The 15661-nt window shown below is 33.5% G+C and overlaps 1 protein-coding gene across 4 annotated transcripts in view; it reads left to right on the top strand.

Moving 5' to 3' along the window:
• Window positions 1–15661, top strand: part of Grid2 (glutamate ionotropic receptor delta type subunit 2) — a 1442266-nt gene that overhangs the window by 1069782 nt on the left and 356823 nt on the right. For all 4 annotated transcript variants that reach the window (XM_074041373.1, XM_074041371.1, XM_074041372.1 and 1 more), the window contains one exon: window positions 14131–14328. In XM_074041373.1, coding sequence (XP_073897474.1) covers window positions 14131–14328 — 198 coding nt within the window. The remainder of the gene's footprint in view (window positions 1–14130; window positions 14329–15661) is intronic.

Genomic DNA, 15661 nt, shown 5'->3' on the forward strand with positions numbered 1-15661 from the left:
TTTTAAAGCTCATTCTTAAGTGACATTTGCTCCATGCACTGATGGATCTAATAGGTGTGCTAAGTGTTAGGGCTGGTTTTAGCCTAAGCATTCCAATTTACCGTGAAATAAAAGATAGTTCTCAATAAATTATAAGAGCCTCCTCCTAATGTCTTAATATATGTTCCCATAATTAATTCAATGCTATAGTCCACATCCACATTCCTTCTAATAAGAGCTGGCACAAAGGTCATTTTTATCTGCCTTAATATTAATTTTAATAACACTTCTAGCAATATTCCCTTGTATGTTTTTTTCCAAAAAATGCAAAATATTGCCTTGTAGCGTTAAGTTCAAAATTCTCCACTTTTTTTTTTTTTGTAAATCCCTACAGATTTGTTTCTTGCTTTTAAATATTAGCACCTTTCTGCTTTCAGCTCTTCTGTTTCTGCCCTCTTTGCAGGAAATCTTTTCATTTACGTTTCCCACTGTGCTTCATAATAGAATCAAAAGAAAAAGGTACATCCTTCAGAAAGCATTCAGCTCACTAGAAATAGAAAACCTGTCACCTTTTTCTAAAAACCTTACTTAGATCAGCCAAACCAATGGCTGAAATAGTGAAAGTAGTTTCTACAAAGAGCATAGAGTAGGGTTGGTGAAATTATTACATACCTTGGTCTCTCCAGATCCCCTTGTAGTGAAGAGACCATCTTTGTTCAGAAAAATGAGTGTCAACTGTTGGAAGGAAACTTTTCCTCCTCTATCCACTTAGGTAGGATGGTTAGGGGCCTGTGAATTAACTGCCAGTAGACAGATTAACAGGAAAAAAGGTTTATTTGCACATGCCTGTGGAAGTCACTCAGTAATGAGTAGCTTCCAGACTACTCAGAGGTAAATGTTTCTGTTGCAACTTAAAAAAGAGATGAGTATGGTTAGGGCTTAGTAGACCATCTATCTCCTTCCTGAATTACCAGAAAACTCTGTTAAAGGAAGGCTCACAGTAGCTGTATTTTCAGAAGGGCCTGCTTTAGTCAGATAAGGGAAATTCAGATAAGATTTCAAATGCTTTCACTTTTAAAATAATCTTTATGGCAAAACTGCTGAGTAAAGTTGAAGTGTGGTTTGAAAGAAGAAAGTATAAATAGTTTCATTTTAGCTATGAAAGGGAATTTTGAGGTATAGAGTAAGAAGAGGGGATATTTTAGTACTACATATGTTCAAAGATCACTCCAGGTTCTTCCTCTCTAATCACCTCTACTTCACTTTCACATATTAATAAGCTACGGTCTAAATTAATTAATGACTAAGAATGTATCATCAGACAGGTCTGGATTCGAATTTCAAAACCTTTTACTAGCTTTGTAACTACAATCACAATATTTGTCTATTCTACCCCCAAGTTTCAGTTCTTTCATTTGTAGCATGGTGGTTTAAAACAATGGAAAATTCTAACAACTAAATGAGACAATGAAAGGTAAGGATGATGAGATAAAGTAATTTTGTGATTTTTATTTACATCTTCCTTTAGCCTGAAAGTAAGTTTAAAGTTAAAAGTCACTTTTTTGTCTCTGATTTTCCTTTGCTATGTCATTTCCCATGTATGTCTTAGACTCTTAAATTCTAACTACCTCTACTTTATCATTTATTTTTATCCTCAAACCAAAGGCAACTTAGGACTTGAAATGTTCTCTTTGATTGCATTCTCCAAGGGTGTCTTTAAGTTCTGTTCTGAACTCTTCTAGATTTCTTCTTCCTTCACTGGATTCTCTCTTTCCAAAGTCCCATCACTGGCTTTCACAATTCTTTACCCATGAATGATTTCATTTATTTTCTTGAAAATTCTAAAACAAAATTTTTTTAACCTTGGCCTCTCCCTCATACTTCAGACTCATTTATCTGTAGCTATTATTGAAAAAAAAATTTACATTCAATGAAAAAACTTAATATGAAAAACAATAACAACAAAATTATATGCCATCCATCAAAAAGTTGGTACTATTTCAACATCTGTCACTTACTAGATAAACTGTTTCTTTATCTATAAGGATAGAGGTAATTATAGTCCCAAATTCATGAGACTACTGGGCCTAAGTATACAAAAAAATTTTTAAACATTTAAAAATGTTTTTAAAACATTTTTAAAGTGTGCATGTTTGAGATTTTTCAAATCTCAAACATTTACACATTATGAGAGTTTTGCACATTTTCTTCCAATTTAACAATACATGCAAACATATTTTTAATATAATTACTTTTGTGCAAAATGTGATCAATAGTTTTTTTTTTAATTCATTTATTCACTGTGCATACATTGTTTGGGCCATTTCTCCCCCAAGCCCCCTGCCCTCCCACCCCCGCTTCCAGGCAGAACATATTCTGCCCTTTTCTCCAATTTTGTTGAAGAGAAGACATAAGCAATAATAAGAAAGACAAAGCATTTTTGGTAGTTGAGATAAGGGTAGCTAAACAGAGAGATTCCTAGCATATCAATAGCTTTTTAATCTATGTAATGAATATTTTTTATACTTTCTTCAAACATCCATTAATTTGTCCAAGGTTTTATACAATTCCGAGAATTCTTACTGCAACTTGACATTTTTATTTTTTGTTCAGCAAACTATATTGTAATGCAAATGAAAGTAATATTGTTACTTTGATATTTTGAATCTGTCTATAAAACACAAAAATCTAAAACTTAATAATATTCTTGGTTTTAAAAAAATTATCTGTAAAGCTGGGCACCTGTGGCTCATGACTGTATTCCTAACTACTTGGGAGGCTGAGATTGGGAGGTTTACAGTTTGAGGTTAGCTGGGATGAATAGTTTGTGAGACTCCATCTCCAAAATAACCAGAATGAAATGGGCCGGAGGTGTGGTACAAGCAGTAAAGCACCTGCTTTGTGAGTGTAAAGCCCTCAGTTTAAACCCTAGACCCACAGAGAAGAAAAATTATATGTAGTCCAAGTCTGAGCAGATGACTACTGGAGACACTGATGCTTATGTATTAATGTGATCTGAATAGTCTGCCATGCAGACAGATTTTGGACTGTTCTAAAAATTCAGTCCATACTTCTTTGGGCAGCTACATTGTTTTAAGCTTTTCTCAGAGAACTTGCAATAAATATTCTTTTAGATACATACTTGTAGTCATTTATAATTTTCTTAGATGTATATTACCAGGTGATCAAATATGAACATCTGGAGGCATTTTCTATTCTTATTGTAAACTTTCTTTTCTGGAAAAGTTTATCGATTTTAAAGTCACATAAGTGGAATGTAAGAAAACTCATGCCTCACTCAGTGCTGGTAAACATTAGCATTCTCTTTGTTCCTTGCCAATCTGAGAAATAATAAATAAAGAAGTTCTTATTCTAATTTGTACTTTCCAATGGTGTCTCAAGGGACCAAAAATAAATAATTCACCCTCAATGTTTGCTATCAAACTTTGTCCTTCTAAATTATGAGCTTCAAAGATTAAGATTTTAATGATTATTTTCTCTGATAAATACTACTACTCATTTAAATAATTATGAATCATGATTATGCCAGGATTTTAAAGGAGTACACATTTTCTTGCTTCCTTCTCTTAAGTTCAAGTCTGTATTCATTGTGTATTCAATGCTGCAGGTTTTTGCAAAACGCTATCTTTGATTCTATATTGAACAGTCACCTTGAGGGCTTTAATCTATTGATTTAAAGCTTTAGTTTTGCTAACAGAATTATCATGATGCATACTCCAAATAAAAGCAGTTCAAGGGGAGCCTCAGAAGTGCATCTTTTCTGACACTGAGCTTTCATTGTGGACCTTAGGGGGTATGGCATTCTATTGCATCACTTCTCATTAAGTACTTATAATCCCATATCCAATATGGCCTCATGGGAGGCCACAAATTCTGCCTCCAAAATATTGATGGAATCAATAAATGATTCCATCTTATCAAATCCACTCCTGTAAGTCATAATCAACTTCGTCCTGATTCATTTCAGACTCGTAATAGACCTTCTAGTTTCTTCTCTGCCACTTTCAATCTGTGGACAATAGTAACTGTCAATTTTTAATAAACAGGCCAGTGATACCCTCCTCTGATGGATTCTCATTCACTCTTCCCTCTGGAAATGCTGTGCCTACTGATTTTCTTTCTAGGTGAAAACATAACCATTTTTTGCATACTCCTTCTTCTCATTATTTGTTTAATTACCCTTCACAGCATTTACCATCATGTCACATGACAAGCATTTGTGTGTGTGTCATGTATATAATCTACACAAAGATTTCATTCTATTACTAAAGTTAACACAAGTAAAACTTACATGCAACAGTCAACTCTATTTCACAAATATTTGTTAAAGGTTAGTGTGCAAAGATTACTTTGTAAGTGCAGTTATCTTAAGCAAAACTGTTCAGATCATGTTTTAAGATAGAGCATATTGCAGCTGTAAGGAGTGATGTATCAGACATCAGAAGACTGCATGATATGTGCCTAGTGAACTTGGCAATTTTGACTTCAGAACAGTGATATTTATAAATTCTGTAGCTGATGAAGTTACAGTCTTGTTTAAATATTGTGAAGAACAGAATGCTGATGAATGTTATCTGAAACTTGTAAGACCTGTTTTCTATCAGCATATAGAAGTAGTTAATAAATGTAAACTGAAGCTAATTAAGTATTGAATTATGACAAAAAGCCATGTGAATATTTTTAAAAAGCCATATAAAATCAAAAATATTTTATTTTTTATTATTTTTTTATTTTTCTTTTATTATTCATATGTGCATACAAGGCTTGGTTCATTTCTCCCCCCTGACCCCACCCCCTCCCTTACCACCCACTCCGCCCCCTCCCCCTCCCCCCCCAATACCCAGTAGAAACTATTTTGCCCTTATTTCTAATTTTGTTGTAGAGAGAGTATAAGCAATAATAGGAAGGAACAAGGGTTTTTGCTGGTTGAGATAAGGATAGCTATACAGAGAGTTGACTCACATTGATTTCCTGTGCGTGGGTGTTACCTTCTAGGTTAATTCTTTTTGATCTCACCTTTTCTCTAGTACCTGTTCCCCTTTTCCTATTGGCCTCAGTTGCTTTAAGGTATCTGCTTTAGTTTCTCTGCGTTAAGGGCGACAAATGCTAGCTAGTTTTTTAGGTGTCTTACCTATCCTCACCCCTCCCTTGTGTGCTCTCGCTTTTATCATGTGCTCATAGTCCAATCCCCTTGTTGTGTTTGCCCTTGATCTAATGTCCACATATGAGGGAGAACATACGATTTTTGGTTTTTTGAGCCAGGCTAACCTCACTCAGAATGATGCTCTCCAATTCCATCCATTTGCCAGCGAATGATAACATTTCGTTCTTCTTCATGGCTGCATAAAATTCCATTGTGTATAGATACCACATTTTCTTAATCCATTCGTCAGTGCTGGGGCATCTTGGCTGTTTCCATAACTTGGCTATTGTGAATAGTGCCGCAATAAACATGGATGTGCAGGTGCCTCTGGAGTAACAGTCTTTTGGGTATATCCCCAAGAGTGGTATTGCTGGATCAAATGGTAGATCAATGTCCAGCTTTTTAAGTAGCCTCCAAATTTTTTTCCAGAGTGGTTGTACTAGTCTACATTCCCACCAACAGTGTAAGAGGGTTCCTTTTTCCCCGCATCCTCGCCAACACCTGTTGTTGGTGGTGTTGCTGATGATGGCTATTCTAACAGGGGTGAGGTGGAACCTTAGCGTGGTTTTAATTTGCATTTCCTTTATTGCTAGAGATGGTGAGCATTTTTTCATGTGTTTTCTGGCCATTTGAATTTCTTCTTTTGAGAAAGTTCTGTTTAGTTCACGTGCCCATTTCTTTATTGGTTCATTAGTTTTGGGAGAATTTAGTTTTTTAAGTTCCCTATATATTCTGGTTATCAGTCCTTTGTCTGATGTATAGTTGGCAAATATTTTCTCCCACTCTGTGGGTGTTCTCTTCAGTTTAGAGACCATTTCTTTTGATGAACAGAAGCTTTTTAGTTTTATGAGGTCCCATTTATCTATGCTATCTCTTAGTTGCTGTGCTGCTGGGGTTTCATTGAGAAAGTTCTTACCTATACCTACTAACTCCAGAGTATTTCCTACTCTTTCTTGTATCAACTTAAGAGTTTGGGGTCTGATATTAAGATCCTTGATCCATTTTGAGTTAATATTGGTATAGGGTGATATACATGGATCTAGTTTCAGTTTTTTGCAGGCTGCTAACCAGTAAAATCAAAAATATTTTAGGACTAGTGGCATCTCTATTCAAAGCAATATTACTTACAGGGAAATTGCAGAAATCCTGTTATTCATTTGGTCAATCAAAAGAGTGTTATTGCCAGCCACATGTTAAGAATATAGCAGTAGGCAAAACAAATAAGAAAAACAAACCAATAAATAAGCATCTCTGTCCTTTTAAATATACATTTTAGGTAGAGTGACAACAATACATGAGAATTAATAAATTTAAGATTATTGTGGTGACCAAACAAAAAATATTAGTCAGCACTTATATTCAGAGAGCAATTTCAGAAATTGGTATTTTTCATTTTATATATAGTGGTCATGTGGTTCATAAAAATCTTAGTCTCCAAAAATATACTTTCAAGTATGTACTAGGAAAACCCATACATGAGAATTAATAAATTTAAGATTATTTAAGATTATTGTGGTTACCTAGTTGTAGTCAACTATTTTTTTCACTTTCTCATGTAAAATTCTTTTTTTTGTTTTGTCTTTTTCCATTTAGCTTTTAAGTCACTTATTTTTTCATTTTATTATTTGAAAGTAATATCCAAGAATCACTTTATTTTTAAAATGAAACACTTGTATACTAATAGCTTTACCTTTATGCTCAGCTTAAAGTAGTTTTTCATTTAAATAATTTCTTACAAAATAGAAATCATGAATAACATGTAAGATGTATGTTTAGGAAGTTGGAATGATTAAATATTTTTATTTAGTTCCATCATTGATAATTGAATTTTATTGTCTGGTAAAAATACACAAGAAAAGACTTTAAAAAATGAGTTCAGTGAAATGTTTCTTAAACATTTGCTCCTCCAGACAATAGTCCAACAAAAATTTTCTGAAAAATGTTTTCATCACATGTCTTTGTGATCTGTTTTTCTTCTCTCCATGCAGTGGGGATCTCTTTCACAACAGCTAGAATACTCGCTCCAGCTGTTCCTTACCTTTGTTTTCTTAGCCTGATGTCTTGATATCTCTTTAATTACAAATCCCAGACCTCTAGCCTGTTTAATCTTATAAAAATTTCTAATACTCCTACATGCTCTATAAAACATAATGAGGTTTTCCAAGGAGAATGGTGGCCATTAATTCTGCATATATCAAAGTAGAATGTGTCATCCTTAAGCAAAACATAAGCTCCCCTGATGCATAAAGACAACTTGTTTACTTCAGCCAAGACCATGTGTAATGGGAAAACATTTTTGAACAAGCCATTAAGAAATCGTCTCATTCTCTCCGTAATGTCTTTGAGATGTGTGTGAGCAGAATTTTAAGGAATTTCCAGTGATTCACTTCTAGTTTTGGCTATCTTGACATCTCTGTGGAGTCATGCATAATAAAACATCTAAATAACCCTTGGAAAAGCCCTGGCAGATGAGCTTATAGCCCTTGTTCCTATCAAAAATACCAGATTTTTAAAAACTCTTATCACTAGCAAACAATATTACATATTATTAAAATATGAGAATTAACAGCAAAATCTGCAGGCTGCAGTGTTGTAAATCAGCTAAGCAATTAGCATGCGATTTTTTAAGTGACTGAATACAAATTTAGAATTATAAATTTATGATCTAATAACCCGACAAGTGATGTGAATAAATCCTTGCTAATATAAAAATTATCAACCACTGAAACACCCTTTCCTACAAGCAGGTCTATGGCTCCTTGTGCTAATGCACTTAGATTGATAAACTCCTGACATTCATTTTTTTCAGTTGCTGAGGCTTGTGCTTAAAGAGTCTGTCATGCAGATGATCAGCAATTGTACTCTGCAATTTGTTTTCATTTAATTGGCAGGTTTTCACCAATTTAGAGTCAAGTCTTATTAATACTCTTTGAAACTAATTGCTGGAAAATGAATTTTAACAGCAGGACTTTATAATTTCCTCCTTCCCCCTTTGTCCTTATAATAGAAGACTCAACGCCATTCACTTAGACTTAAAAATATATATATTAAATAGGCACAGTCCATAATCACCAGTCATCTGGGCTATTGCCAAGGGTGCCATTCTATGCTCTCTACTCTCATAGTTGCTTTCTTATTACACTATACTTCCACAAAAGCTTTCTGCCAAGTATAAAACAAACACTTTCACATGGCTTCAGTGTCCTTCATTATCTGGTCCCATGTAGCATACTTTTTCTTTGTTTTTGTTTGGATTTGTAATATAACACACAAACTGAAAAGTGCATAACCCATAAATTAACATCTAACTGTTCATAACAAAAAGGAGAAATCTGTCATTGCCACAAACTCAAGGTCCCTTGTGCATTTTTCTGATCATACCCTCCACATCATCCTAGAGGTGATTTCCTTTATACTGTCTTCACTATAAAGGTGTGTTTTCTTAATTAACACAATTTTACCTGTTTTTGAATGCTATATGAATGAAATCAAATTCTGTTTGGGATATTGTTTTTAGTTAAATCGTCTTTTAAAAAATTTATTCATGTAGAGGTAAAAGTATGGTGGTATGATTGAGACACTATATATTTGCATGAAAAGCGAACAATGAATATTTGGAAGTCATTTTATGTAGAGTGGAGGAGAGGGAAAGAATGATGGTGTGGATGAACTTAATAAAGTTACAATGTTGCACAATAAAATACCATATGAAACTTATATATACTAATAAATTGTTTAAAAAAGAAAAAATATACTATCACCACAGCTCAAAGAAATCCACTAATGAGCACATGTCCAATGGATAGTAAGCAATTTTGTTAAAGTCATGTACACAAACTCATGTATACAATAAAAAAAATAAATAAAAATAAAAAAAATAAAAAATTTATTCATGCTAATGTATAGCTCTAGTGCCTTTAATTTTAAGGTACTTAGTATTCGATTGCATTAATGGGTGACAATGCATTTACTTTCTCCGTGTTGAAGAACATTTGAATTTTTAGATTATTTCCAAACTCAAGCTATTATGATCAATGCTGCTGTTAACATTTGTGACATTGAGTTTGGTGTCCGATATTCTCTAGCCTTCATATACAAGCAGTGGGATGGCTAGAAGAGAGTTATATATATCTTCAGGATAAATATTTATGTATCACTCAAAAGCAGGTAATCTTAACTTGTATATAAGTGTCTTTATACTCTACATTTGTCAAAATGTTTTCCAAAACGGTTGTGCCAATTTACAAACACAGCAGGAGTGAATGATAGCTCCTAGTTCTTCACAGGCTTGATAGTACATGAAATTACTAGTCTATTTCTCTTTGTTTCTCCTCCAGTTATTCTTAGTTTGGGATTTTTCTGTCTTCTTGTTTATTCGTGTTGCATCCTCAGTATTAATTCCTTCTTCACTTATTTCTAATCTGTTAAAGTTAGTTATTAAGTTCTTAACTTTGGTCATTGTCTTTTCTGATTCTGAAATTTCAGTTCAGTTCTTTCTGAAATATGTAATGACACTTTATGTAGTTTCCAGTTTCCTTCCAATTAAAAAAAATCCCTTTATTTCTTTAAATACGATATTGATAATATGCATTTGAAAATTATAATATCTTAATTCTTGAATAATCTACTTGTCTTTTAGTATGTCTGCTGAATTCTAATATCTGAAGTATTATTCCCTTTCATCTGATGCCTTTGTTGTTTGTTTAGGATATCAAATTCAAGAGTTATTTGAAGTAATAACTTGAGGCCTAAAATGAACATACTTTCACCCAAAGGCAATCATGGTATTCTTCCTTCCTTCTTTTCTTCTTTCCTCCTTCCTTCCTTCCTTCCTTCTTTTCTTTCATTTGTTTGTCCCTGTCAAGTATTTCAGAGTCTCTCCAAGTCCATATAGCACCTTAAATTGTAATAAAATTTGAGACAAATTCTACAACTTTGGCTTTTAATCCAAAGGATTGAAAAAGCAAGGTTTAGAAAGGTGAAGTTGAAGTAAGACAAGTTTTTTTGCCTTCCTCTTCTGTAACCTATTGTGTGACTTTGAGTTCAAACTCTTTCTTCCTAAGTTTTCTCATCTATGAAAAAAGTACATCACCAGTAGTCCCCCAGATGAAGATTTTTAAATTTTGTTTACAGTTTCCACTGTCTTTGTTGATTTTTGATGCCATATTTTGGCATGTGTTGGTTTTGTTTTGCCTTACAATTTTGGAGTATATTGAGTACTTATTTCTCCTTTTTGGTTAAGTGCTTTTGAAAGTGGTGCTCATGACTTTTTACCATATTTCTCACTATATTCAGTGTCATACCTAATGCAGCAGCTGCTCAATGGATGTTAAGTGGAAAAGCCATTTAACATGTGAATAAATTTTAGAAATAGTTATGTTTATACAAGTGATTAAATCAAGCTAAGTATTGCCACAGAAAAGGAACAAGTTTCTCTTCTATTAAAGTTCCCGGAGCATCAACCTAATTTAAAGCTTTAAAATCATTGATCCAGAAGAGGAATGATAGGATGTAATAAAGGTTTATTTAGGGCATACAATTTAAAAGCACATTCATCAATAATTCATCAACTCTCTTTAAAAGGATCCTTAGTATAACCGTTTCTAGTCTGTGCCATTAATCAATTCTAGTTGACATTGCTGTGAACAGATTTTGACAACAGACCTGTGAAACAGATCAATTTGTATAGGGATTTACATATGAAGATAAAACTAAAATCACTCCTAATAAGAAATTTATCACACTAAGAAAATGTAAAAATTTAGTATTTTAAATAATTCTGAAGAAATGAGGAAAAATGAAAAAAATCACTAATAGCATATCGTTTATGCCACATCTTTCATTTAACTATGTGATAAAGTTAACTTCTTGATTTTTAACAATCCTTCACCTTAAAGAGTCTATTCAATTTTCTGAGTGTTAAATTACTGCTCAACTTAACCAGTTTGTTAGGTTTTGATGGTCCTTGAAAACAGCGAATGTCTATGGCTCAAAATTATTAGGAGGAGATTCAGTCAAGATCTTTCACAAATATTCTTTCAGTTGGTTTGTAAAGTGGTAGATGTTCATAACATAGAGATGAATGAGTTGCATATGAAGAAGTAAGTTACTACCACTTATAATGCAATATGATATAATCCAAGGCCATATTAATTACAGAACTTCCTGGTTATATTTCTATGCCACCTGAATTTGAACTTTATTATAGAATTCCCTTAATGCATTCTAACAACCTCGGAACCTTCTTTAAGTATTTGCTAAATCTATATTTTGTCCAAACAACCAAATGAAAAGTAGCAAATTCTGCCAATTGTTTGAAAGTTTTATTATATATTTTTTTGTTATGTATTTTATTTTTTTAATTTCTCAAAAACATAGGAAACCACTACTTTAAGGTTCAGTGTGGAGCACAAAGTCAGACTTCCGGTTTTAAAATGCAGGTTCTGTCTCTCAAAGTGATTTTCAGCAAATCAATCACTTTTTTCTTACAGAAATTTCCTCCTGCACAAAGTGAAAGTAAAAGTACAAATTTCTTATAGAAGAATAAGGCGTTAGAGTAAAAAAAAACCATAGACTTTAGATGTACAGAGTTCATTATGAGCCATTATTAAATCCTTTAATAAATTGTAATAGCATTTTCACAATTACACATGAAAAGCAAGAAAAACATAGTTGCTTTGTAAGTATACTTTTTAAACCATTACAAGTACATAAAATGGGTGACCAATCATTATAAGCTAATTATAACATATATTAGCATAAATTATTCAGTATTAATTCTTTAGTGTAAATCTCTTCTTTTAAGTATTCATTTTTCCTTCTTAAAACTAGCTTTTAATTTTTTAATTTTAGTTTTATTTGTCATACATTAGTGATACAAGAGGATTTCATTGTGATAATTCCATGTAAGTGTACAGCGTATCTTCAGCGAGTTCCCCCCTCCTTTATGTACCCATTCCTCCTCTCCCTCTTTGTCCATCTTTCAACATGGTTGGCGGGTATGTATGTACATATGCAGTGCACTTCCATCCTCTCCGCCTCTCAGTGTCCTTAGATAAAGACATTGGAATCATCAAGATTGGCTGTATTTTATATACCATATTAAACACTGACTTTTTATTTTTTCATTAATGTGTTATGATACCATTTGGATTAAACAAGTCAATAGTGTTAAAATTTTGATTTATTCTCAAAACCTTTTATCTATTGACCCATAAGCGCCAATAACCATTAACATCAAATGCTACTATGAGATGAAAAAATCATTACCTTAACAAAAATAGGAATTTCTCTTTTTTCATATATTCTATAACCCTTAAGAGGCAGCTCCAATCTAGTATGGCATTTCACATGTCATGGATGTAGACTTCTCTCTTATTTCTTTGCCATGTATGGTGTCATTACCAGAGTACCACTCATTACATGTTCATTCCAGCTGGCAAATAGTAACCAGGACTACAAGAAATGTTGCATAAATCACCTGCTTTTATTGCATTGGCCAGAAAATTAGTTACCTGGCTTCACCTTGCCTGAAGTAAGACTCTGGATTATGCTTATTTTTAGTAGTGCTAAAATGGAAAAAGAAAACCCTGATGAGGGACAATTAACCACATCTACTCTAGCTGTCCATTTACTGACATATTTTACTGTAAGATGACATATAAACAGTTAAGCAAAACTAAATTGTTAAAAAGAGAAAGCATAAGTAGTTTGGAAATCCAAGATTTCAAAAATATGACAGCAATCACAATATCACCATTGTTGTACCTGAGCATCAAACGAAGTGCTGACTTTCTGGGTATCAAGGTAAAAATGGATACCTTGGTGAATACTTACATTAGTTTCATCATTTAATAAAAAAGGCATTACTGCAGCAGAAGGAAGCTCTTTGACTCTGAGCAATTGAAAAAATTGTCTCATGGTAATTTTTAGGGAAAATGAGTGTAATGATGGGTAATATTCCTATAACAGGTGCAGTGATTTTATTAGGCACTTAATGTTGTGTTTGAGTAAAAGCCAAAAGCAAAGTTTTATCTCACATCTCAATGAAGGCTGTTTTGTGTGTCCCTAAGGAAAAATAATTCAAAGAGAAGATCTTTGGGTATTCTGGCTTGGGCCCAGAGAAAGATTTTAGCCTGCTCAGAGAGCTGGGTGGACTATATGCATTACAAATGGTTATCTGTAAATATTATTGTTGCCAAAAGATTTTTAAACAACTTTACAAAATTAAGAAGTTGACTTATATTCCGTTTTGGACCAGCATGTATCAAACCAATTGAACTCTCTTAACACTGAGTGTTCAAAGCAAAAGGATCCTATTTGTTTAAAATGATTAAAAAAAAAAAAGTGAGCAGATGAAAGAGGCAGCCACAAAATTCAGTTTTCCAGATGTACCGAGTTAGACAGCTCACCAAAAAACTGATTTCTCACTGTGTAGTCCAGGCTGGTCTGTAACTCACTCTAGTACAGGCTGGCCTTGAACTCGCAATCCTCCTGTCTCTGCCTCCCAAGTGCTGAGATTACAGATGCATCTCATCACACTCAGCTGATTTTCTGATAGCAGTAGAATACAGGCTATTTTTGCAGTAAACACACACTTAAAATTATAGGAATGCATAATGAATAACTTTCAGTAAATGTGATGCTATGTCTCATGATAGACACAATAATGCCACAGCTTCTTAAATCCTATTGTATTTTTGATGAATCTTACATTGGTCCTGAGGTGACAAGACACATGAACCCAGGCTCCAATGAATTTTTAGTCACATTCGGCCCATTTTGACATGGCAATAATTAAATTAGAGGCAACAAGAAATTGGGTATTAAACATTTTGCAGTAATACAATGCATTAATGATGCATAAATTATATTCCTGTTAATTCGTTCAAATTTAGACTTCACATGCAAAAGTCTTTCAAGAATTCATTTTTACTTTTTAGGTAACAATATTGATTAACATCAAGGTTTTTCTTATCTCCATGTAGGAAGAGCCTTTTGTTATGGTTTCTGAAAATGTGTTGGGAAAGCCAAAGAAATATCAGGGCTTCTCCATTGATGTTTTGGACGCCTTATCAAACTACCTGGGTTTTAACTATGAAATCTATGTTGCACCGGATCACAAATATGGAAGTCCACAAGAGGATGGGACGTGGAACGGACTGGTAGGAGAGCTAGTTTTTAAGGTAAGGATTTATTTACTCATACCTACAGGTTTATATCTCATATCTCTCATACCTAAGAGTCATATCTCATATCTAAAGGTTCAGCTGGCACCCCTGAAGGTAATTTCATTAACTGTGAACAATATAGTGGCTGTGGTGTGGAATGCAAAAGTCTCACCCAATAGCATTTTATGAACTTCATGGAAAACAAATTGGATGACAAAATAGAACTTAACTTTTAAAATATTTCCTGCAACAGAAAAGGATTTAAAAGAAGGCTTTTCCTTTGCCAAACTCATGTCCTAAACATTTTGTCACTATATGGTACATGATAAAGTCACAATATAATTTGCAAACACAATTCATACCATTGTTTTCTTCTTAAAATGCTATATATATTTTTAAAAATTTGAAAATTTAGAAACTACTCATCTAGTTTGGAGATCTAAATGTGGTGCATCTACAATTATTTATATTTCTCTTCTTGCTCTTTGAATTCTCAAAAATGTATTTAAAGATCTATTTAGTTTTGTCATTGCTAACTACACTGTTTTTGAAGCTTGCTTATTAAATGCATTCATATTTAGAATTGTTTTATCTTTATAATAAATTGTTGAGTAGTTGGGTTTTTATTTACAATTTACTATTTTGATTTGTATTTGTCTTGTTATTCCTCTGTTCCCTCTTTTACTGCTCCCTTTTGGGGGATAAACTGAATATATGTTAAACCTTTTGGCAGTGCTAGGGATTGAGTTCAGGGCCTCCTGCTGGCAAGGCAAGCACTCTACCATTTGAGCAAAGCCCCCAGCCCTCCTCTACTTTGTTTTCTTTGTTTCTGGTTTTTGAGTTTTATATTTTTGTGATACTAGAGTTTGAACTCAGGGCTTCACACTTGGTAGGCAAGTGCTCTAGCACTTGAGTGGTAAGTCCAGCCCTTTTTACTCTTTTTATTTTGGAGATAGTGTCTTGCTTTTTGCCTGGACCGGGATCCTTCTATTTTCTGTTTCCTGCTGTAGGCAGGCTGACAACAGGCAAATGACACTACACCCAGCCCTTTTCTGTTGAGATAAGGTCTCATGAACGTTTTTTTTCACCCGGGCTGGCCTGGAACCAGGATGATCCCAATCTCACCCTCCGTACTTGCTAGGATTACAGGCATGAGTCACTGAAATATATTTCGATATGTGAATTTATTTTCACTGTTGCCTCTTGTATCTCTTTGAATTTTTGTTTGTGTATGATTGGCCTAGAAATCAAAACACACCTTCTTAATTGATAGCTATGTAAACTAATATTATAGCACTTCATATTTAAAAAATAATAAACTATCAACAATATAATCCCATTTATACCC

This window comes from Castor canadensis, chromosome 9 (assembly GCF_047511655.1).
Source record: "Castor canadensis chromosome 9, mCasCan1.hap1v2, whole genome shotgun sequence".
Lineage (NCBI taxonomy): Eukaryota > Metazoa > Chordata > Mammalia > Rodentia > Castoridae > Castor > Castor canadensis.